The sequence below is a fragment of the Ambystoma mexicanum genome, chromosome 7p, assembly GCF_040938575.1.
Source record: "Ambystoma mexicanum isolate Mex_15411 chromosome 7p, UKY_AmexF1_1, whole genome shotgun sequence".
NCBI classification, from domain to species: domain Eukaryota; kingdom Metazoa; phylum Chordata; class Amphibia; order Caudata; family Ambystomatidae; genus Ambystoma; species Ambystoma mexicanum.
The window spans coordinates 929582189-929607077 of record NC_090939.1 but is presented as its reverse complement, the minus strand read 5'-3'; the positions used below and the strand labels follow the sequence as shown (position 1 = coordinate 929607077).

Genomic DNA, 24889 nt, shown 5'->3' with positions numbered 1-24889 from the left:
TGTTGCCCGAAAAGATATGGAGAAGAATGGGTCCAAGATGGCTTAATGAGTCGGATATTAATCCAAGTGCTTATGGTGGTGTGAAAATAGACATTATTGGATGGTTCGAAGCGAAACTAGCATTTAAGGATAGAATTACCAAAGGAAAAGTCTACGTGTCAAGAAAGGGAACAATGCCCTTGTTGAGTTGGACGCATCAGGCATGGCTGAAAGCCAGATTGGATGCCAGTGCTGAGGAGTCTATATATATGATTGAATCTAAAGAGATGTCTACGGAGACAGTAAAAAAAGAGGTGTTCAAAGATGAAATAGGATGTGTGAAAGGGATTATGCACAAGATACAGCTTAGAGAGAATAGTAAACCGGTTGCGCAGAAACTGACGAATGTACCCTTGGCCATGAGAGATGAGGTCAAAAGCGAATTGAAGAAATTAGAGGAACAGGGCATAATTGAAAGGATTGATGCTTCAGAATGGGTATCACCGTTGGTGGTGGTAAGGAAGAGTTCCGGAAAAGTTCGAGTGTGTATTGATCTCAGAGAACTAAACAAGTGCATCATTCCTGAGAGACACCCACTTCCCAATATTCAAGAGTTGCTATCAACAATGGGGTCGGCAAAAGTGTTTTCGACTCTAGATCTTACTTCTGCATATCACCAAATCAAATTGCACAAAGACTCAAGGCATCTTACGGCATTTATAACCCTGGAGGGTTTATATCAGTATAGGAGGATGCCATTTGGTCTTATATCGGCAGCTTCAGTGTTTCAGAAGACCATGCATCGAATTTTTGATGGTGATGAGGGCATTATATTCTTTCAAGATGACTTTCTTGTATTTGCTAAAGACCAAGTGGAGCATGATAGAATTTTGGATGGAGCATTGAGGAAATTGCACAAGATGGGCATGACGTTGAGCAGAGAGAAGTCGAAGATTCATAGAAAGGAAATTGAATATCTAGGCCATGTTATATCAGAGAAAGGAATTACACCAAAGCAGGATTTGATGTCTGCAATCAATAATATGGCCACACCGGGCAATAAGGAATAATTGAGAACATTTCTAGGAATGGCCGAGTATTATTCTAAATATGTTAGAAGATTTGCTGATCACACAGCTGTATTGGGCGATCTCACCAGGATGAATGTTAAATATGAATGGAGTGAAAATTGTGAGAAGGAATTCAATTATATAAAGAATGCTCTGACAACTGCACCTGCACTGAAGAACTTTGTGAGAGGACAGCGTACGGTGATCACAACGGATGCCAGTAATGTGGGTCTGGGTGCAGTATTGGCGCAACTACATGATGGAGAGGAAAAAGTTATTGCATTTGCTTCACGTCTGTTAAAGGGAGCAGAAAAGGCGTATGCAACTATCGAAAAGGAGGCTTTGGCTATTGTATGGGCAGTGGACAAATTCAGAAGTTTTGTCTGGGGGACACAATTTGAGATAAACACAGATCACAAACCACTTGTGGAACTATTTATGAACAAAGGTTTGGACAAAGTGTCAGCAAGGATACGAAGATGGGTTCATAGAGTTCAATATAGTGGTTAAGTATATTCCAGGAGTGAGGAATTATGCTGCAGACTGTTTGTCTAGGCTTACGAATGTCCAAGAGGAGACTGGAAATGGAGGTGATGAGCATCAACAAGAAATGATATGTATGTTACAGGACACAACCATTGATAAGGAAGAATGGATGGAAGCCATGGATAAAGATGTAAAATTGCAATTTGTGATGGAAAATATGAACAATAGACATGTTCCTGTAAATAAGATCAAGGAGGCAGATGTGCAAGGATTATGGAGTGTCAGAGATGAGTTGAGCGTACAAGATGGATACTTGTTTAGAGGAGACAGATTAATTCCACCTGAAGATGTCAGGAAGAAAATAATTGAGTTGGGACATGAAGGGCACCAAGGCATTTCCAAAACCAAGTGTCGGATAAGGAATACACACTGGTGGCCGGGATGTGATGCGGAAATTGAGAGGATCATAAGAAACTGTATCCTTTGCAATAAGTCTGATAAGAGTTGTAAGTCGTGAGTATCCAATGGTTATGACTGACGTACCGAGTAGACCATGGATGAAAGTAGGGATTGATATAATGGGTCCCATATTGAGTGAAGGAAGTCGGGCGTTTTGTGTGGTTATTATTGATATTTTAACAAGATGGGCAGAAGTGAAGATAATGTCCAGTGTCACTACTAAAAATATTATCAGTTTCATAGAAGAGGTATGTGGTCGGGAAGGATATCCTGGAGTTAGCCTATCTGACAATGGTCCACAATTCGTCTCGAGAGAGATGGAAGAGTATTTGGTGAAGAAATCGATTAAACATGTGACTAGTGCGGTTTATCATCCACAGACAAATGGTGTAGTAGAAAGATACAACAGGATTCTGAAAGAGGCCATTAGATGGGCATGGGCTAACGGAATGAGCTGGAAAGAAGCAGTTAGAAATGTCATTATGGCACACAGGTTTACTCCGCACACTTCTACTGGTGTATCACCATTTGAATTGAGCAGAGGTAGAAAAGCAACCACCAAATTATGTCCTGGATGGATGGGTGAGGTGGTAAATATGGGAGTGAGAACCAGTAATGCTGTTGATATGATTAGACAGAGACAAAGTCGAAATAAAGCATGGTATGATAGGAAAAGATTCAAGCGTAATGAGGCATTGGAAGTAGGATGTTTTGTAAGAGTGAAGTTGCCGGAGGCTTTGAGAGTAAAAGGCATAAAGTGGTCCAATCCTATCCAAGTTACTGAGGTGTTTAAACATGCTGTACGAACCAGTGATGGAAGAGTATGGAATAATGGAAGAATGATGGGAGTGAATAGGAAATCTAATGGTGAGAGTGAGGATAAAAGTGATGTGGTTGAAAATAGAGGTAATCAGAAATGTTCCTTACAAGTAAATTCCATATATGTACCAAATGGAATGAAGATGTCAGTATCAAGGTTTGGAAGAAGATACCAGAGACCAATGTACTTAACGGACTATGGAGAGTAACGACTTGGCTAGAAAGAAGAGGGATGTGTAGCATGGTAACATGTGCTGCACTTATGTGGAATCTACAGGGATTCTGGAAGGAGAATGTAGAGGTGGAAGTGGAGCACTGGAGAAACAGTTGGAGAGACTGAAGCAGCTACCTTCAGAGACTCCTTTCATATCCCCTTTTAAATATATATATCTTTGTAATTGAAACCTACAAATAAACCCCTTAATTATATTTATACTTTCCTGCCTCCTCATTGATACTACAATCCTTATGCAAAGATGAAGTATACTTTGTGACGGCTCAAAGGATCTAGTCACTTCTACCCAGAGAGGAGCACTTCCCGATGAGGCTAGGGAGGTGAGGCCACTACCCAATAGTACCTCTAGGGGTAGTTAAAAGTGGGAGGACCTCATGGGGAGAGACTCCCCTCATGGGGATTAGGTCACCCATCCTGTGAAAGACCTCCTTAAACCCTTGTGACCAGAAGACATGGTCCTTTTGACTCCTTCTGCCTCCCAACCTCAAACGTCTACTGTGTGTTATTAAGTTTCTACTACCTCATCTGTGAGACCAGATAAGACTGAGAAGAGAAATTAACACGGACACATATAGAACAACAGCAGAAGGAATTACCAAAGAACTGTTATCAGGTGGCCACTAGGAGGCATGAAGATAACTTCTGGGCGGTCCCAGCAATATAAAATCAAATCTGAGGATGGACCAGAGGTGTTTGAGAGCAGGAAGAGCAACAAAGGAAGCTGGCATCCATCCTGCAGGGCCTGGGAAATTCAAACCTGCACTGCCCGAAGCATTGAAAGACAGTCTGCCTCGGAAGGAGAAGCCGAAGGAACCATGTAAGCCGGCATAAACCTGACTCTCTGCAGAAGCCGGAAGAATCCAGCAGTGCTGTGGCCTCTCTGAGCTGGACCGTGTGGTCCATATAATACGAAGAGACCGCTGCAGCAATGACTGTGGAGCTGCATAAACCAAAAAAGAGTAAAGCAGGAATATGCGCTGAATGCATACAGAACCAACAGCTACCGGAGACCCCAGAAAGAACCGGTAATGCTCCCATGTGAAGATACAGGTAACAGGAGTTGCGGGAAAGCCCAGTAGGGTTCAGGGAGCCCAAAGAGTCAAGTACTCCTCAGGAGTGAACTCCCTCATCACAGTAGTAATACCCAGAGAACCAAGAGTGAAGTATTCCTCTGGAGTACTTGCCCTCGTCACAGTAGACATGAAAATACATACATCTCAAGAGTGTCTTCTCCCTCATCACATTTGGAAAACCAACACATGTGAAGGATACCAAAAGGCCAAAAAACTGTCAGGAAGTAATCTCCATAATATTCCAAATTTTTAAAAGTCCTGACAAAAGTGCCAGCAATAAGAAGAGTTGCTAAAGCCTTGCAGATCTTTGGGAGAAAATAAAGAGACTTCTAAAAACTTGTACAAATGACTATTAAGGAACAGTCTCTAAAACGTGTCCAATGGGTCTTTCTCCTGGTCTAAGTGTATTTGGTAAATCGGGCCCTATTGCAGGAAACCGCTGTTAAGTCAGCCTAGGACTGCACTGTTTCAATAGAAGGGAGCCATTCTCCTGGTGGCTTTAATAAGAAGTTCATTAACTCATTTTTGGTTTCTTGGTTTCTTTCATAGTGGTAGGGATAGAGTAGTTGGTTTGGACCGATAACAGCATTTCGGTTTTTGACTTCCATCCTGACTAACACCCGAGTTATTCTGTGTTGAGGCAGGGAAAACCCCTCTAGGAATATGGGGGAGATGGGCTCTTTTCTTTATTTAAATAAAGGTCTATAGCCAAAAGGATAACCCCTTGTTAGCCTTCTTACTTCATCACGCCACAACGTCCCATACCACTTGCCAGATCTGTGTCTCTGCTGATAACATGGCCCTGAGCATCATGTTAGCTAGGGGCTATAATGGGAAATTGTTGGTGGGGGTACAATAAGGGTCTGTTTTGTTAATAGTCATAAAGATGTGCACTGGAGCGAATGGGGCGATAATTATCTCAAATTTGCACCTGCTCCCTTATGTCTGATTCACAAAGCCTAAAACTGGAGAAAATTGTGACATAACTGAAAAATATTTGAGATGCTCACAGGCAAGTCCTAAAGATTTGCTAAAGAGCATTTCAGAGATGCTCAACACATCTCCATATTCTCTCCAGTTTCAAGCATTGTGAATCCAGTATTAAATTGCAGATGCAAATCTGATATGTTCACAGGCATCTTCCCCTTTGCTCCACTACAAATGCTTGTGACTGTCCCGACGCATTAGTCTTTTTTCACTGTGCTCCACCCTTCTAGACGTATGTGTACTCTGGCACAATATAGGGATGCGAATGACAAAAAAGGAGAGAAATGGTTTTGGTGAGGGTTAATAGTACAAGAGAAGGAGGATTTTATTTCAAATGAATAAATGTTGGTTTTCTAGCATTCGTCACTAAGTCGTGTTGCCCTGTAAGTGATGTAACATTTGTTTTCTTCCAGATACAGGTTGCATTTCATGATGGGTCTTCCTGTTTCTCTAAAGAGGAGTGGAAGTTATTGCACGAATGGCAGAAGGAGCTGTATAGGAACGTTATGAAGGAAATTCACCAAGCTTTGATCTCACTAGGTAAAGTATTATCGTTGATTGTTGTTCCACAACGATTTATGTTTCATGATCAAACCTAAAATGCAATATGCACATACACAACCGCACTAAATAGGAGAATAAACCACCTTCAACAGAAGAATTACATTAAAATAGCAAACAAACCTAAGACCATATGATCAGCAGCATCATGTAAACACATAGCGTCCTAATTAAACATAACATTTTGTAAGCAGTAGACACTACATTTCTTCTAAACACACCACACTACCTATATAAGGAAAAATCTTATACATGTTAACAATTGTAATGAAAAAATCCAGATAGCCATGTACCTGGACTTGCAGAAGAACTTCCCAATGATCTTGTCAAACTTTGTTGCTGATCTTTAGTAGGAGTTTTCATAGTCTACGAAATTGCAGGATTGTTTGATAGGGTATTTTAAAAAATTGTTAAATCGTAGCTCATTCATTTTTAAGTAAGATATAGAATTGTAGGTGGGTGACCACGAACAACAGGAATTTATCACAGTGGGCATATATATGTTCAGAGTAACTTCTGCTTGATGAGAAGAGTTTAGCAGGGCTCTAAGGGTCAGCAGACCCTAAAACGGCAGTGATTGCACTGTAAAAGACCTAGTAACAAAGCAGAAAACAATGTTATGGAAAGCCCCAAAGTGAAGCGAATGCTGTTGTTGGTGGGTGCCCATCTACAATATTATGTTATGTATAGCCCCCTCAGCATCCCTTTCTCACTCCTTGCATTCTCCCCATTGACCAGCAGTGCACAGAGTAGCTAAGGGAGTAATAAGCGATCCATAAACCACCTTGAGGTTCTTCCACCCTAGGCCACTTTGCTGTAGGCTCACCTATTTTTACTCTGCACAGCACCAGCAGAAACCTAAGAGGTAGAGAAAAAGCTGCAATGTTTTACCAGTTGGTTGTGATGTCTATATTTAACTGGTGTGTGGTCATAGTGGGAGATGTTACAGACCCAGGGATGAACTGAAGAAATAGACCAACAGGTTGACTGCAAACTATAATTTATTTGCTGTCAAACACATAGGCTGGAGTAACGCCTAATAGGTCTAACATACCTACTTCGCATTCGCTCCCTTCCTCTTCCTCTCTAAACCTCCCTCTCGTCCTGAGAGGTCCTTAGACTTTAGCTCTACTATTCACTGGGCCACGGTCATCAGTTCAATTCTCTAGCACTTGTACCATGGCTGCAACCAAAGCTCTGGTTCTAGGGGTATCAACACCTTCCTCTCAGCATCACTTCTTTCCTTTGGACCTCGGTCCAGTTCCTCCTATTCTCTGATCCTCTTCCATCTCCAACCTCTCCCTGCCTATGATGTCTTCCTCGTTCCACTTCTCTCCTCCCGTTTCATCTCTACTTCGCCTTCCTCGTCCACTGTCCCCCCTCCAACTTCAACCTCTCCCTCACAAGTCCAATTCCTTCCTCTTCCCTCTTTTCTCTTGTTCTCTTCCTCTCTCCCTCTCTCAACGTGTCTCTCGCTCCCCAACACCGTCTGCCTCTATCTCTAGCTCTTATCTCTCCCTTCTCTAACACCCCCCTCAAGTCTTCTCTCCTCTTTCCACCTCACTCTCTTCTTTCTCCAACGCCAACCTGTCTCCAACAAGTTTCCTTCTTTCTCTTGGATTATTCCCTGCTCCAATTCTGAACTCTGTTGCTCTCGTTACTTGGCAGGGGGTAGGAGCCCCCTCACACTGTGTTCTGTATGGTTACCAATTTTGCAGTATCTCCAGGCCCTTGGAATCTCTAGTTTCCCTCTTCTCTTCTTGATCACCATCTCGCACAGCTAGGCAAGGCATGTATGCACTCCAGTTTAATCTCACCCAAACTGAAGCAACAGAGCTGCTCTTCTACTTCCTTGCACAAGTGTTTATTTCCCTCATTTACTGGTGATTGTATTGGTAGTAAGGCATTGTAGTGAAGAACTCTGCAGGAAGGGCTTTAAAAAAGATGGATATTTTGAATCCATGCGATGCAGTCTGGTAGTTTTTGTGAGAAAAGTGTCTACATCTCTCCCCAGATGCCCGCTTTTTATGCAGGTAAAGGGTTCAAGCCTGAGTGAGTTTGAGTTTTTCTTCTCTTTTCCTGGGGAGTTTGGAGATGGTGTTTCCAATCAGATTGTATGGGAAAATGCTTTGTTTGTACAAGCCGTGCAGCTGAATATGAATTGGAAGGTTTGAACTATATTGTTCTTGTGAGGGAGCAGTATTGTTTTTGCACGAAGAGGGTGTCGAGGTACCTCCCACCAACACTATCTGGTGTTTGGTGTGCCTCAGCTTCTTTCTCTGGGGCCCATAACTGGAGGTTAAGTGACATGGTTGGGAGAAGGGGACTTCCCCAGCCTCCTTGTAGAACTCTGGGAACTTCTCTCGGGGAATATACAGACCCCAGGTTGGAGAGTACCGCACGCCCTATTCTACAGTATCAGAGTTTGGGGTTCCATTCAAAGCAATGGGGCAGGTCTTTGTTGGATATTGAATTTGTGGGGAAGGAATCTCCTACCATTTGTCTCAACTGTAGGAGTGTAGTGGGATGCTCGGGGTCCGCCCTCATGTACTGTCTTCAAGGGTTGCATAGAGTGAATCAGGAGGCTCCCCCTGGCTCCCAGATTTTCCTGACTCACTGCAACTGGTCTGTCTAATGTGACCTAATCACTGAGAAACATGTTTATGCCATACATAACAATGATATAAGTACAAAGAGGCTATAAATGTCCTAAATTGTTGATTGAATAGAGGAGTGTAAACTAAACAGCAAATAAGAGCGACAAGTGTGTCTGATCAAATTACTTGTATTGGGTTCCCCAAAGAAGGGGGTTCCCCAAAGAAGGACATGGAAAAAGGGACAAGAATAAAACCGACTATCCTTTCTTAACAAGTGGCCCGTGAGTCTAAAGTAGGGTGGAGGTTAAGATATATGAGCTAATATGAACTGTTTCTCGGGGGAACTTGCCAAGACTAAAGTACCTCCTTATTTTGGAATGAGTCTTGAAACACAATAATTGCTGTGGAATCCCAGTACTTGTTTGTTTTCTAAATTACCAGAGAAACTAAACTTTCCCTAGTTTGCAGAATAATTCTCACTAGAGGTGATTTGTGCTGTACCTTCCTAAAAGGAAAGTAGAGGAGAGCCCTTCTGTAAGTCAGAACTGGCTGTGTGCTGAACCGAAACGGCCATCTTCTGATGATTTGTAATCCTTCCTGAGTCTGATAGTAATGTCCACCTAACTGTGCAAACACCCTCCACAGGAAGAGAGAGTTTAGTGGACTTTTTGCCATTGCAATGTCTACCATTGGTTGAAACAAAACTCCAAAAAGTAATTATGTTTAACTTTAGTGAAATACACAGTAGGCTAGTAACATTAAAGAATATACAGTCTCCTATCTTGTGCATGGCAGGATTCTCTGCCAGAGGCATCCAATGCACTACGCACAGCTCTAGCACCAGTGACACACAGACCTCCATTACCACACGATATTGACCCTTGCGTTGCAAAATGTGTGCCAATGTAAAGAGGCTGGCCTTGTATTGCTTCAAGACTATTTTTGACAAAGGTGTGGGTTTTGATTTTGTTGGGTCATTGATGCCAGTAAGGGGCACAGAGAAGAAAGGTGATGACCCTTGTTAGTGACTTGGGTTTTTGTCTCCTGAACTGAACTTATTTGGCAGCTATTCTGATTATGGCCAGAGCAGTTGGCTCATTGAGCTACCTGGTCATCAAGATGAAGGTGACAAATAACTTGTAGGTGATGTGAGAAACCAGAAGGTGTCTCACCCATTAGTCCCTGGGGATCTGTCATCCAGGTGGCCAGGGGAGTGGACCAGTGCAGGAGGATCACCTGGGTGAGGGGTCTTCGGGGAGTGGGGCACCGGATGGTCAGATGCGGTATCCCCTTCCCTGTAACATCTTTTACTCCATCCTATCAGGTAGGATATTCAGGCACCCCCGCCCCCCCATTATTTGCAACACAAACACTTTCACATGGACAGCCCGCTATGTGAGAAAACAGACTAACAACCGAGCAGTATACCTGACGTATCCCAATACAATAGTCGGGCGAGGTCAGGAAATTACTGACCATCACACACACCTGACTTCCAGATAAAAGGCAGAGCACGAGAGCACACTCTGAGCGAGGCAAAGCACACGAGGAAACAGTAGTTTCGAGACGGCAGCTGGATGAGAGAAGAAATATGGCAAAACAGAAGGGGATTGGAAGGAGGGACGTTCCCTTGACCTTTTCGACAAAGAACCGTTACTTTCCAGAGACTTAGATATTTGCACCGTAAGACCTAGAAACCGGGCTAAAGAATCCTGCATTGTGTGTTGGAGATACACAGGGCCCTGTCGCGTCAATAAACAAGGTGGGGAGAAGCAGCAGTCGCTGTGGTACCGCCCTTGGCTCGGAGAACAAAGAAGCGCCTGCGAAATCAACACAGCCAGTGAGTTGGGGAGACTAGTACAAGACTGATCTGTGTTGAAGCCAAGGTTGGAAGCAGCAACATTGTATGGCAAGCGCTGGAACAAACATTGTGAAAACGAATGTGATGAGATGCAAGTAAAGTGAACTGATGATGAGTGATTGAACTTTAAAAGTAAGATGCAATACCTTTGACAGAGTGGTCCAGCACTGCGTGGGTGTTCAATCAAAGGTCTCTGTAAAGTATCCAGCTGAAAAGTGACAAAAGTGAAAGTGAGGAAAAGGTTATATCAAGAAGAAAACAAGTAATTGTGAATCGAAGAGGTCCTGCAAAATTCCACAGTGTCAAGTCTTCGATTTGGATGAAGTAGAAAACGTTTGGAAAAGTAGATACATTTGGTCTGAGTCGGTGGAGGGGGCCCCTGGATAAACAGTAAATCACCCGAGTCAAGTTGTATATGTGAAACCCTAAGAAGAAAGGAACTTTGTGTCAAAGTGGGTCTGAGCCTGGCGGAGGGGGAACGGGGTGAACAGTAAATCACCTCAGAGAAGTTGGAAAGGAACTTTAATGTTTGTCGTGTTGCATCAGGCCCTCTGAAAAAAGACACTTTGGCACAGAAGGCCCTGATATTGACATTTTGAACTGCATCCTCATGCTAGAGAAGCCAGAAAGGGTGGTAAGCTCAAGTGTTGCCACCTTGTCTCGTGCTGACAACGTGGGGAAGAGAAGCCAACGGCTTGAATATCCTGCCATATTATTTCTTGAACACTTTTCTTTTGCATAACATTGTTTCCCACACTATTTGTATTTCGAACTAAGGATTGGCACTAGGTGTATTAGTATAGGCCCTTTTATTTTGATAGACTCGGTTAGGACTGCGTTATAATTATTTGATGGTCGTAGCTTGCCCCGATCTTTAGATTTAGGATCATATAGGCATTTTACAAACCCAATTGAAGTTCAGTAAATATCCTTGAACTGTGATCACTTGTGTCTGCCTTACTGTTGGATACCATGCCTTCCTTACAGTGGGCTAGATATCAGACTTTGTGATGCTCAGCAGCACCGCCGTAAAGGAGTATGTGATGATGCTGTGGGAGAAGAAATCTGTGTTTCTATCACTGGCCCAGCAGATGGCCTGTACACAGGGATATGTGCTACATGTTCATCCATTTTCATTTCCTCACCCAACCCCAAAGAGCTTTGTAGCTTTGGATTCAAGTGCCGAATCTAGGGCCAAGTCTTCCCTTACTTTATTGGTATCAGGCACCTAAGTAGTTGAATCAGTTAAGCAGGAACGTTTTTTTCTTCAGATAGCCTGATCCTCCACAGAGAAACGCTGTGTGCACCTTAATGCATTAGACAACCCCTTTCAGAAGGTCACTTAGGAGGAATTTACACACGCAATCCTGCTGAGATGAAGAGCTTTCCTTCAAATGGTGGCAGATGGGAAGAAGGCTGAAATCAATATATGCAGACAGATCTTCACAAAGTAGGATGCATGAGCACAGTCATGTGCGTCACAGTAATGGTCTGCAGGTATTCTTGACGTTGTCAGGGGTCAGAAATATGAGGCGGACAACTATGTGAAGGTTTCGCAACAAATGCCATTGTATTATATTAGAAGGTTGGATAAACGCCTCAATATCCCTACTCTGGCAAGTATTTCCCAACCTAAAATAAACTAAAGAAAACCCTCTAACAAAGTATATCTGTCCATCACATGCATGCATACAACCAATAAACAAGTGAATGTATGGCAGTTCAAAACACTAGTGATTGAATTTGTAATGCAACCACTGTCTCCTATAACATGGACCAATTCCCCTTCCCCATATTTAAGCAGAATTCTACTTCACAGTTCAAGAAAAGAAAACGAAGAAATCCTGGTTTGCAATAAAGTTCCAGCACAGTTCTGTGCAACTTCATCTGGTCAACAGAAAGTTCCAACAAAGAAGACAGAAGGCTCTTCCTCTTCTTTGAACAGTTTCTCAGTTCATCAATAGCAACAATAATTGTCTTGGTCAGGATGATTTGCCACAACTTGAGTAATTCTAAAGTACTATAGCTTCTTTGAAACAAGATTACACAGTTCTTCCACAAACATAAATTGTCCCTGTCAGGACCACTTTGTAGCACTTCTTCAACTTCCACCTGGTTTACTTCCAGGCCTACTACCTCGGTTCACACCTGGTTTACTCCCATGCCAGGCTTACTATTCCAAATGTTTGCCATCCGGGTATATTTCCCTGCCCGGTCAGCATTTCACAACAACAAATGCTTTTGTGGTTAGGAACAACTGATAAGAGGTTCACAACAGCTTCACGGTTTTCAACAGTTTGCAGCTTCAAAACCTTCAACAACTCTTTAGGGAAAACAAGATTCACAGTGGGGCTCTTTAATACTCTTCAGTAAATAATACCCCTCTCCTTCTGGATATCCTTTCCAGAAGGGCAGCCTTTTTGCCACTCTTGGTTCCCTACTGCACAAGTAACCAAATGCTGATAAGGATAGGGTCATATTCTGCTTCTACCTTGGCACTAGCAATGTGAGTTTATACCAGCTTTTACCATATGTTGTACAAAGTATGGGCAACAAGTTTCACAACTTATGGTCCTTTCATTAGCCCCTTCTGCCTTTGGCAATATCTGCTGGATTGTGTTTGCTTTGATTTTAGTCTCTGGGCTTAGCCAATTCTTGTAGGTGTTAATTTTTAACAATGTTGCCCTCTCTGGTTCCTGGGTTATTCACAGAGTCACACATTTAAATGGCATTTGGCTTTGTTATGTAAGGCTTTCGCGGCCTTTCACTAGTTCTGTATTCAAAATTGGCTTCAGAACTACTTTCACTCATACGCGAGTGTTGCTTTCTTGGCGAGTGCCTGCCTTTAACGTGCAAACGGTTATGGAACGCTCCGGAGTCACTACCAGCTTGTGAATGCACCGGGTAAGGCATGAGCTTCCATTCCCCCTGCTTCTCTTTGGGGATGCGCCTCGGCACCCGCAGGGGGTGATGGGCGCACCTGGGATTGGGTAGCCCCAAGAGCCGAGGCAGCGGACCGGCCCCTCCTCTCGCGGCGGTAACCAACGCCGGTAGTGGAGGAGCCCGAGCCGATGCTCGGGGCCGTGGCGTGCCACCGCCGCACTCACCTGCCGGAAGGCGCCCGTTGCTCGGGGACGCGGTGCGTCGCTACCGCACTCGCCTGATGGGAGACCTGGACCCAAGGACAGGAGGGGAGTGCAGACCCTCCATGACAAGGAAGGAGGCGACCGGCCCTTCAGCGTGCCACGGATCACGGTTGGAAGACGCCCGGAGCCAGGGCCCGCCCATACCCGACGCGACCACGTTTTTGGTCACGTGATCGCCTCAGCAGTTCCCCGCGGCATGGCTGGGATCACGCAGGCACGGCAGCCTTTATGGGAGGTGGGTCAATATGGCAGCAGCCAATAGGATGTCGGCTGGTCAGGGCTGATGGCGATTGGTGGGGGCTTGATTCTGAGGTAGTCCATAAAAGCCCGCCAAAAGAAACTGACAGGGTTCTCTCATTTTACAGCCAAGAGAAGAGGAGGAACGAAGACCAGAGTGGTGGCCTATCCGGACACCACGGGATAGGGCAAGCTTGAGGACTGCCTCACCGTATTCTGAAGGGGTCAAACACTGGTGAAGGAAACCAGAGGACAATATACTTTGTTTTGTTAAGGAACCTTATCCATTTGGAATAAATATAATTTCAGCATCTGCCTGTCTCCTGAAGGTTATATCCCACACTGGCGACGAAGGTGGGATCGACAACGACATGGAGGCAATGATCAAGACCCTATCGGAGGGGCAGCAGCAACTGCAGCAATTGGTACAACTGCAAACCCAACAAGCGGCCGCGGATAGGCAAGCTTTTCAGCAAGCCATCCAGTTACAGGGCTCCATACAAACCACAGCCCAGGACAAACAACACGAGACCATCACCCGCCTCACGGATGTGGTGGCCAACGCAAGAAACCAATCACTGGTGCCATCTGCTCCAGAAATACAAGGAGGGGGAAGACCCTGCCTTTTTTTTCACCAGTTTCGAGAGGATCGCCAGGAATGCACAATGGCCTCCCGACCGTTGGGGACAGTACGTCGCCCCCCTACTTTCTGGGGTGATGCAGGGTGCCTTACAGGCGGTAAACCCCAACGGCAGTACACCTTACGGGGAAATTAAGGCCGCGGTCCTGGATCGTCTAGGCTTAGACGAAGAAGCATACCGGATACAGCTGAGAGAGACCAGACTCAGGGTGGGGGAAAGCCTGCACCAGTTATATTACCGGATAAAGGACTTGGTCGAGAAATGGCTACTTCCTCCGACCCCAGCGAATCAACCCATTCTCGACAAAATAATCCTGGAGAAGTTCATCGAAGCTCTACCAGGACAGATGCAGAGGTGGGTCAGACAGCACCACCGACCCACCTTAACTGAGGCGGTGGATATTGCCTCGGCATACCAGAAGGAGGGTCACCATAAAATGCAGCCAACTGCGGTAACAGCCCGGATAGCGATCCCGATGTCCGATTCCCCTTGCGTTTAGGGGCAGCAGAACCCTGACCACGAGATGGAGACATGCTGACGACGTTCCCAGAAAGCCTGAAGACAAGAAGACAGGAGTCGAGGAGAAACATCCATTGGCAGCGCCAGGTTACAAGCAACCACAATGCTACGAGTGTAACGAATGGGGGCATATTGCCAGGTTTTGCCCCAGAAGGAGAACAGCCAAACCGATGGACATCGGATACCTGAATCCTGGATCGGAGGAGAGCATCCCGGGGCCCTACGTGGTGGACATTAGGGTGGATGGCAGACCATTGCGCGCTCTACTTGATAGCGGCAGCCGACAGACCGCCATTGCACCAACCGTGAGTAACCCACCATACTTGTCTAATATAACAGTGCCTATTAGATGTATTCACGGGGATGTAACGTGTTATCCAATGAAGGATGTGGTGGTAGAACTAAACGACACAACCACTCCCTTGAGGGCTGCCATCCTGCCATGTCTGCCTGCCCCAGTGGTGATAGGAACTGACCTACCCGGGTTTGAACAGGCCTTGAAGGCCCTGGAGGATAGGAAGAACCCTCCACCCGAGCCCGATACCCCAGGGACGGAATCCGCTTCCCAGGGCCCCTTGCAGGGACGGAAAAGGCAAACCCGGATGGAATGGTGTCAGGCTAGCTACATGACCAGACCCATCAACTGGAGTTTGGAGGAGAATGAAGACACCATTAGGGGGGAACTCTTACCGACCCGACTCTACGGGTGGGACGAGAAAGGGCAATGCAAGAAGGGAACCAGATCTAGCCAGGGGACCGGGGTTCCTACTACGCCGGGGTCTGCTGTATCGCAGATATAAGGGCGAAGACGGGGTCGCCAAGGAGCAGTTGGTGCTGCCGCACAAACATCGTGCCATAGTGGTACAACTGGCTCACAACCATCCCTGTGGCGGCCATATGGCTTCCCTCAAGACCCAGCAAAACCTATTGAAGCGGTTCTATTGGCCGGGCATTTACCGGGAAGTGGCCCAGTTCTGTAAAACCTGCCCTACATGCCAGTTGACCAGCGGTGTCCTACCAGCGAAGGCGCCACTGCAGAAAATGCCTCTCATAGCGGTTCCTTTCCAGAGGATCGGCATGGATATCGTCGGTCCTTTGGAACCCGCTAGCAGGGGGTACAAATATCTGTTAGTGATCGTCGACTACGCCACCCGATACCCGGAAGCATTTCTGTTAAAAGGGACATCGGCCAGGGTTCTGTGCGACCAACTTATCACGTTTTTTGCACGGGTGGGGCTGCCTTTCGGAAGTAGTCACGGACCAAGGCACGAATTTCATGTCTGTCCTCTTAAAACGGGTATGCGAACGACTCCAGATCAAACAACTGAGGACCTCCGTATACCATCCCCAGACAGATGGGCTGGTTGAGCGGTATAACCAGACCATCAAGAAAATGCTGAGGAGAGTGACGGGACCGGACGCAAAGAATTGGGATCGGGTGTTGCCTCTGGTGTTGATGGTGTTAAGGGACACACCCCAATCGTCCACTGGTTTCTCCCCCTTCAAACATCTATTCGGACGACAACCCAGGACAATACTGGATCTGGTGAAGGAGGAATGGGAAGCCAGCGAGGAGATGTCACTCACTCAGTACACCGAGGAGCTTAAAACCCATCTGACGGCTCTACGCGCCCTGGCCGAAGCCAACCTCGACCAGGCTCAATCGTCCCAAGAGAAGAACTACAATAAGGGAAGCCGGATGAGGACTTTCAAACCCGGGGACAGAGTACTGGTACTCTTGCCTACCTCTGCACACAAGTTATTGGCCAGATGGCGAGGTCCATACGAGATCACCGACGTACTCAGCCCAGTGACATATCGGGTGCATCAACCCGATAGGACCACCACCGACAAGGTATACCACATCAACTTGTTGAAGGAGTGGAACGAACAGAGTATGAGTGCGTTCGCATAATCCGAGGAACTAGGTTCAGAGGAAACCGTGAACACCGTTCCTGATACCCTCGGAGCCATCAATTGGGGCGACGTCGTCTCTCCGGACATGAAATCAGACGTCATGGACAAGTTATCTCCCTACGCCGATGCCTTTTCTACGCTACCCAGTCACACCAGTATGTTAGAACACAGGATCAACACAGAGCCCGGACGGACTATAAGGCTTAGGCCCTATCGGATCCCCGAAGCCAGACGACGGATCATCACTGTCGAAGTAGACGAAATGCTGCGGATTGACATCATAGAGCTGTCCAACAGGGTATAGTCATCCCCCATAGTGCTGGTTCCCAAGCCGGATGGATCCGTACGCTTCTGTATGGACTACAGACAACTCAACTCTATTTCTCAATACGAAACGTATCCGATGCCACGTATGGACAAGCTCTTGGAAGGCCTCGGAGCGGCCCTCTTTCTAAGCACTTTAGATCTAACCAAGGGATATTGACAGATTCCCTTGCGTTCCCAGGACAAGGAGAAAACCGCCTTTTCCATGCCGAGGGGACTGTATCATTACAGAGTCCCACCCTTTGGACTACACGGCGCCCCCGCCACGTTCCAAAGGCTAATGGATATCGTCCTACGACCAGACGATGGATATGCGGCCGCTTATTTGGACGATATTGTGGTTTACAGCAAATCCTGGGAAGCCCATCTGAGTCATCTGGAAGCGGTAGTGACCGATCTGCACAAGGCGGGTTTACATATAAACCCCAAAAAGAGCACGATCGGAACGCGCGAAACCAAGTATTTGGGACATATAGTAGGTGGGGGTGTCCTGAAACCGCAACTATCCAAGACTCGGGCAATACATGACATTCCGACTCCCACCAACAGGAAGCAGATCCGGGCGTTCTTGGGGCTCGTTTGGTATTACAGAAGGTTCATACCTGACTTTTCTTCTGTGGCCGCCCCCTTGACCGATGCTTTGAGGCTCAAGGGTGCTCCGAACCTGACCAACAACAAGGACGCACTGGCTGCCATCGAACACCTGAAACTTAGGATTTCATCAAACCCTGTTCTTTGTTGCCCAGACTTTCAACAACACTTCTATCTGCAAACTGACGCCTCGAACCAGGGTTTGGGGGCTGTGCTCTCACAAGACTGTGGGGGTTGCTCTGCGTCCTGTATGCTTCATCAGCCGGAAACTACTGCCACATGAGGCTGCATATTCCACCATAGAGAAGGAATGTTTGGCCATCAAGTGGGCCGTCGATTCCCTCAGATACTACCTGTTGGGTCGCCGGTTCACCTTGTACACAGACCATGCTCCCTTGCAATGGCTTGCGCGGCATAAGGACACTAATCAGAGAGTGCTCTGCTGGTTTCTGTCTCTCCAACCTTTTGACTTCCTCACGCTTCACAAACTGGCCCGGTTCCAGCTGGTGGCTGATTACCTGTCTAGGTGCGCTTCCTGGCCTGATCGGCCTGGGACTGGGGTGGATATGTGTGGGGATGCGCCTCGGCACCCGCAGGGGTTGATGGGCGCACCTGGGATTGGGGGCGTCAGGAGCCGAGGCAGCGGACCGGCCCCTTCTCTCGCGGCGGTCACCAATGCCGGTAGTGGAGGAGCCCGAGCCGATGCTCGGGGACGTGGCGTGTCACCGCCGCACTCACCTGCCGGAAGGCGGCCCATTGCTTGGGGACGCGGCACGTCGCTGCCGCACTCGCCTGATGGGAGACCCGGACCCAAGGACAGTAGTGGAGTGCAGACCCTCCATGACAAGGAGGGCGGGGGGGCGCGACCGGCCCTTCAGCATGCTGCGGATCGCGGCTGGAAGACGCCCGGAGGCAGGGCCCGCCCATACCCGACGCGACCACGTTTTTGGTTACGTGATCGCCTCAGCAGTTTCCCGCGGCATGGATGGGATCACGCAGGCACGGCAGCCTTTATGGGAGGCGGGTCAATACGGCAGCAGCCAATAGGATGTCGGCTGGTCAGGGCTGATGGCGATTGGTGGGGGCTTGATTCTGAGGTAGTCCATAAAAGCCCGCCAAAAGAAACTGACAGGGTTCTCTCATTTTACAGCCAAGAGAAGAGGAGGAGGAACGAAGACCAGAGTGGTGGGCCTATCCGGACACCACGAGATGGGACAAGCTTGAGGACTGCCTCTTCCTTCTTCTGAAGGGGTCAAACACTAGTGAAGGAAACCAGAGGACAATATACTTTGTTTTGTTAAGGACCCTTATCCATTTGGAATAAATATAATTTCAGCATCTGCCTGTCTCCTGAAGGTTATTTCCCACATTCTCGCATGACTTCTGCTTCTCTGTCTCCCCGCGACCCGGCAAACTGCTTATGTTAGTCTTCCGCAGCCCGTGTCATCTGCAATAGGAGCTTCTCTTGCTCCTGAGATCCTCTGGTGCATGCCAGCCATCAGATACAGGATTGAGGCCCTCTGGTGCATGCCAGCCATCGGAGACAGCCTTGAGGCCCTCTGGTGTACGCCATCCACCGTAGACAGCCACCTGGGAAGGAAAGATTCCCTCACTTTTGCTTCCTGCTGCACAGCCTCTGCAGAGTAGGTCCCCAGAGGGCAAGCTTCCCCCCCTTGCACCCTTCCCGCTGCACAACCTCTGCACTTCAGGTTTCGGGAGACACAGACTCTCTCAGGACTGGCAGTTGATATCTGCCAAACAGTGGTCCTGACGTCTTCTCTCTCCTTTCACTTCAGCCTGTGTTGCTTACACAAACCATGCTGCTTCTTGCTTCCTCTGCTCTTCTCCTTCTCTATGGCCTGCACTTAGGGGGCCTTTTAAGCCTCTCTGTCTCCCTCAGGTGTGGGCAATCAGAATTAACGACCCCTCCTACAACATTGTACCTTTTATAATCCTCTTCTTTGTCCCAGTACTTAGGGAATCATAGGACTTTAAGTCCCTAATGACAGTAGGTTTTTTTTAGTTTGATTTGTACTTTTGAACCCACTTCTGTTCTTTATAACATTCTTTAAAAGAACATCATAAAAATTAGTCACCATACGTGATTGAAAATAGGATGGCAGTTTTTTTTAAGCCATTATTATTTACATCTTTCCTTTCATTGTACTTTTGGGTATTACGGAGGTTTTTAGCTTTACATGTCTCCAGGATTTTGGAAGGGTTTTTATTTCTCCCAAGGCCTAGGCGTTTGTGATTGTTTTCACCTCTAGTTACATGTGTACGTTGTGAAACAAAAGATAGTTATTGCAGCACGCCATTACATACTTTGGCATTGCAGCCATCCTCCATAGAATAAGACATATACCGATTTCATCCCACAGAGCTCTCTCATCCCCCTGGGCCTTTTCTCCTCCCATGTGATCCTCCCGCAGATCACCATCCCCAAGGTCAGGATCAGAAAGCATCTGCCTTTCCCTTGCAACCCGGGAGGAAACTTTAGGCAGGGAATTAGTGATGAGTGTGTAGGATTGATCCCAACGTGCAAGCAAAACTCCAGGATATTTGATTTGACAGCAACCCCCTAAACAGGGCCAAAGCCGAACAATTCACGGACAAGGTTAAGGCCACTGGCAAGTTACTCATCCATACAGAAAATTGGCCAATGGACTGACACCCCGTTGGCACTCAAACCTGAGTAAAGGTAATCCTGCTTGCATGTATATTCCAAAGTTCTTTTTATCCCTTGATTCAAAAGAACCATTAGTATTTATACATGTTTGTTTTGTCTAAGTCAAAAAAGATTTCTCCTCATTTAACGAAAGCTGTCATTAATTAATGTAAAATGTTTTGGGATAACATTCCTTCTTCATCAATGGGCTTTACACAGCACGTAACCTGGCTCCATCTCTCTGGCGGAATAAAATGAAGTCAGGGACATACATGGGGGTAAGCCTCTGTTTACACAAGTGTAGTACAGTCAAGGTGTCAATCATTTGACCTATTTTTGTATAAACTTTGTACAAGGTGATCACTTGTCTCATTTGTACCAAATTAAATTTCAAATAGATGAAGTGCAGGTGTTTTTTATTTTTTTATTTTTTTATTTAGTCATAGCTGTGGTCTCACTCCTTTGGCTCTGAGAATGCAGCTGTAACTGAGACCCAGTGGCCTTGGTTATCGCTGCTCCTTCTCTTCCCCTTCCATGAGGATTGCAACAGAGCTAATAATTCCAAGTATCGTTTTTTTCTTTTTTGTGGAAAAGTCTGTTCGAGGGTCAACACAATGTTCATCTTGCCCTCTGCTCTGTATACATCCAAGACCCTCTGTGCACTATGGTCATGGGAGCGGATGCATTTTTTCTCACCAAGTGGGTGCTTATTACATTATACTGGCAAACTGTAAAGACTCACTACTGTATCACATTCCCAGACATCCTTCAGTTTGCCTTTCATTCCCATAAAGCTCTGCATCAGTAGTTTATGGACATTCTTTGTGAATGTGCCATTGATGAAGTACTTTTTCAGGACTGCAGAAAGGGTGAGTACTGGAGGACCTTTGGGATGTGGTATGAGATATATTAGATATTCGCCTATGGAACAAAAACCTTTGCAAGGAAAAGTTCAAAATTGCGACTATGGGCCAAGTCTTCCAGACAATTTCTGAGAGTATCTGTTGGTGTCTCTCGACCTCCAGGATGGTTACTTTGACATCACTGTTCACCAAAGTAACCCTAGGTGACTGAGATATGTTTTAGTGGGAGGGCACTACCTACAAGTTAATTCCTGTCACTTCAGGCCAACATGAGCCCTGATGATCTGCCCTAACGTTCCGGTAGAAGATGCCCTGCATCTCAGGACAGACATAGTTCACCTCTTTCTGTTACTGAAGGACTATCTGTTACAGATTGAGTTATGTGAACTTTGTGTCCTTATAACAGAAGACTGCATCACACCGGTTGAATAAAATACAGTTCAATCAGTGCAGTGGTCCACATTCCAGAGAAAGTCCAGGACACCTGCAAATTGGTGTCTGTTTCTTCCAGACATTCCTGTGTAGTCATCGAAGTTGCTCCCTGCTCATGGCCGAGGGATGGTATAGTAAGCAGCACACAGGGTTGAATCTTACAGGGCCAAATCAGACTTCCATCTTCCTGATGTCTTACAAATTTAGAAGCATTAAACTGGGTAAGAATATTCATACCTATTATAACCGAAGTAAGACGAATGTGCCATGAAACACTATAAATCTTGATATCATCAATGGCTTATGTATTTTTCTGGTGCCATAGTTCCCACTGGTGATGACATCCCTTTAGGATTTGTAGAGCCAGTTGCCTCGGTTCTGGAGGGCTACACACATCTGATATGGTGCCTGCTAGAGTTCTGGGTGTCAGACCGATCTGTTGCTACTGTGAGTTGAGCATTTCCAACTGCCCTGGATCCAGATGACTCTGGCGAGACACACTTTGGCTTGTGAAGACCCCCGGGCCTAACCCACTAATCACCAGTTAGTGGAAATGGCTTGTCATTGAGCGAAAAAAGCATGTTCTGGTACATTTAGGGCAAGTTCCCAGCGTGAATGGAATTGCTAAAACATTATCACCATTTTGGAATTATTGCCGACAAAAGATGCTACGTACAGGATTATCTGTGTATCCCAAAACTGACTGTATAGAGAATGGCCCTGGAGAAATACATGACTGGATGCAGTAATGATTAACACAGTCAGACAGCCCACACAAGTGCTCCTGCACCGAAAAACCTTACAACCGCTGAACCACACAAGTGGTTGATAGCAACTGGTGCTGCAAGGAGTAGAGGTTTGCTGTAAAAACTCCACTGCAATCATACATAAAGTGTTTCCATATGGCAGACGGTCCACGTAAAGGATTGCACCACTATTCTGACGAGGGTAGGATAGAGCTGCAGGTAGCGCCTGAGAACCACCTTATAATTGAAATACACCATTACAGTCACACAGCCACTGTGGTAAGACAGGCACAGAAGACAGACATCTCGCCCTGATTCCAACCAATTTACTTTATTAACTTAAAGAGGACATCCCTCTCCTAACCCTAATGCTTTGATGAAGGTTTCCTATTCTAAAATTCTAAAAAAATAATAAAAAGGTGCTAGTCCAAATGTCTCTCAAAAGTATAATCTCGACCTCCATCACTCCCCTATGCTATCATACTAACTAACTCTACCACTTATTTATGTTATTTGGCATTTATATAGCGCTTTATATATCATTGGTATGACCTCAAAGTGCTGGTAGGTTGAACGCCCTCGGGGCCCGTAGTCGAGGTCAGTTGAGAGAGTAGGGTGCTTGGGTGCACCAGTTATGTGTGCACCTGATGGAGTTGCATGATGGGAGCTGCATCCTAGCATTAGGTGTTGAGGTATTGAAATCGGTTAAATGTGTGCAGTCTGGCGTGTGGGCACCAAGACTGGGTTCTGGCTGCGTTGGGTCTGTAAGACGCTTGTGTTAGTGATGAGGTGTTCATGAGGTAATGTTCGTATGTGGGTAGCTAGGTTGAATTCATTGAGGGGTGTAGCTGCATTCTAATTGTGTGATGGTGTAGAGAGTAAGCATAGTGGTGTGAGAGGCGAGTGTCTGTGTGGAGGTCTGATTTAAGGAGATAGTCTGCATTTCAGTCATATAGTTGCTTATTAGTAATACGCAAATTCAGTGATGACATTGTTTCAATGAGCATTAGTCATCGGGTTGCTAGTGTTCAATCACTTCCGATGGTCGTGGTTGGTGTTACGGGAAGAGCCACGTTTTAGAGCTTTTCAGAACGTCCTATATCATTGGGTGTGACGAATATGAAGGGGAAGTGAGTTCCACTGAGTTGGGGCCAAGGTTGAGAAGGAAGATCCTCTGATCCTGACCGTGTTGGAGGTTGGAATCACTAGAAGGAGGGCAGTGCTTGATCTTAGGGTGCAGGATGGGAGGTATGGTTTTAATTTGATTTGGTTACATTTTATTTTTAAAAGAAAACAAAAGTTGGCCTGGAGAAGTATTTCTCCTACCCCTTCCTGGCTTGTGCTGATTTGTGTTTGACTCCTTCCAACAGTGTCTGTCTGTCTGTCTCTCTCTCTCTCTCTCCCTCCCTCCCCCCGCCCCTCGAGGGAGCATCAAGCAGTGAGCCTACTTGTACAGTTCCTTGCTTTCCTCCACATGAGGGGACTCCAGACTCCTTCTAAGAAAGCCTCATTTAGGATAAACCGTTTTCAGCTTAGTTTGGCAATTAGGCTTTCCAATACCTGGAGCCTAGGTCCATCATCTCTCTCTTCATTTTGGTCACTCTTCAGAGGTTTGGTCCTACCACATACTTGGACTCTGCAAACTAAAGTGGAGTCCAGAACTGGTGCAAGAATCTCAATATCAAAGGCAGCCTCTGTATCCATGCTCTTTGGGCCTTCCCAGCAGCATCCTTCTATCTGGGCCTCATTTAGAGTTCGGCAGAAAATACATTCTGCTGGTGGAAACAGGTGGATTTTGGCAACAGCAAAACTCGAAATGAGGCCCACTCCGTACTTTGACCAACATATTGTCTCTGGAGCTCCTCTTCAGGGTTTCTTGGCTGTGCACACAGTCAGTCTACAAGGACCCCCTGACTGAAACGATTTCATCAGTGGGCTGGTGGTTCACTCTGCAGCCATCCTATCCTGGCCTCAGGTCATCAGACATTGGTCCGATTCTCTTCTGGTGGGGTCCCCAAGACACCCTTGCTGGATAGTTACTAATGCCTTAACTCATGGAACCTATGAGTAATGCTTACCTACATTATCACTAACACAAGCCAGCTATTGACTTTGTCCGCTTGGTTCCGACGGGCAAGCTTTTCTTTTCTCTTCTTTTGTGTTAATATGAACAAATGGATAAGCAAACAAACAGTTCATAATAATGAAATAGATCTTATGCAATCAAGAGTAAGTAACAAGATGTCACTACACAGAGGAATACAGTACAATAAAGGGGCAAGGAAAATAAGTGTACTAATAGATGATTCGACATCAGGTAAACCAACCGTGTAATACAAAGAGCTGAATGTGATGCAGATAAATATAGCAATCATTATAGCATTAAAAATATTACATTTAAGCACTGCCAATAAATCAGAACCACAAACTAAAGTGAGTATAAAATGGACTAACATGGGAAGAGACAAAAGACAAACACAATATAATATGAATACAGGACAAAGGGGGGCAGGAACATAATGAATTAATTCAAGGACAAGCTGGTGTACAGACCACAAAAAGAATTGCATACTGAAATAAATATTATAGAATAGAAATTCATGAGCCATGAGTAGACATATTATGATAGTCTAGATACTTAGTGAAGAGTGCCCATTTGGCAACATATTTGGAAAACA

The 24889-nt window shown here is 46.0% G+C and overlaps 1 protein-coding gene across 3 annotated transcripts in view; it reads left to right on the top strand.

The window, feature by feature from the left end:
• LOC138526458 (zinc finger protein 181-like) overlaps positions 1 to 24889 on the top strand; it is a 354082-nt gene that overhangs the window by 24836 nt on the left and 304357 nt on the right. For all 3 annotated transcript variants that reach the window (XM_069637236.1, XM_069637235.1, XM_069637234.1), the window contains exon 2: positions 5522 to 5648. In XM_069637236.1, coding sequence (XP_069493337.1) covers positions 5522 to 5648 — 127 coding nt within the window. The remainder of the gene's footprint in view (positions 1 to 5521; positions 5649 to 24889) is intronic.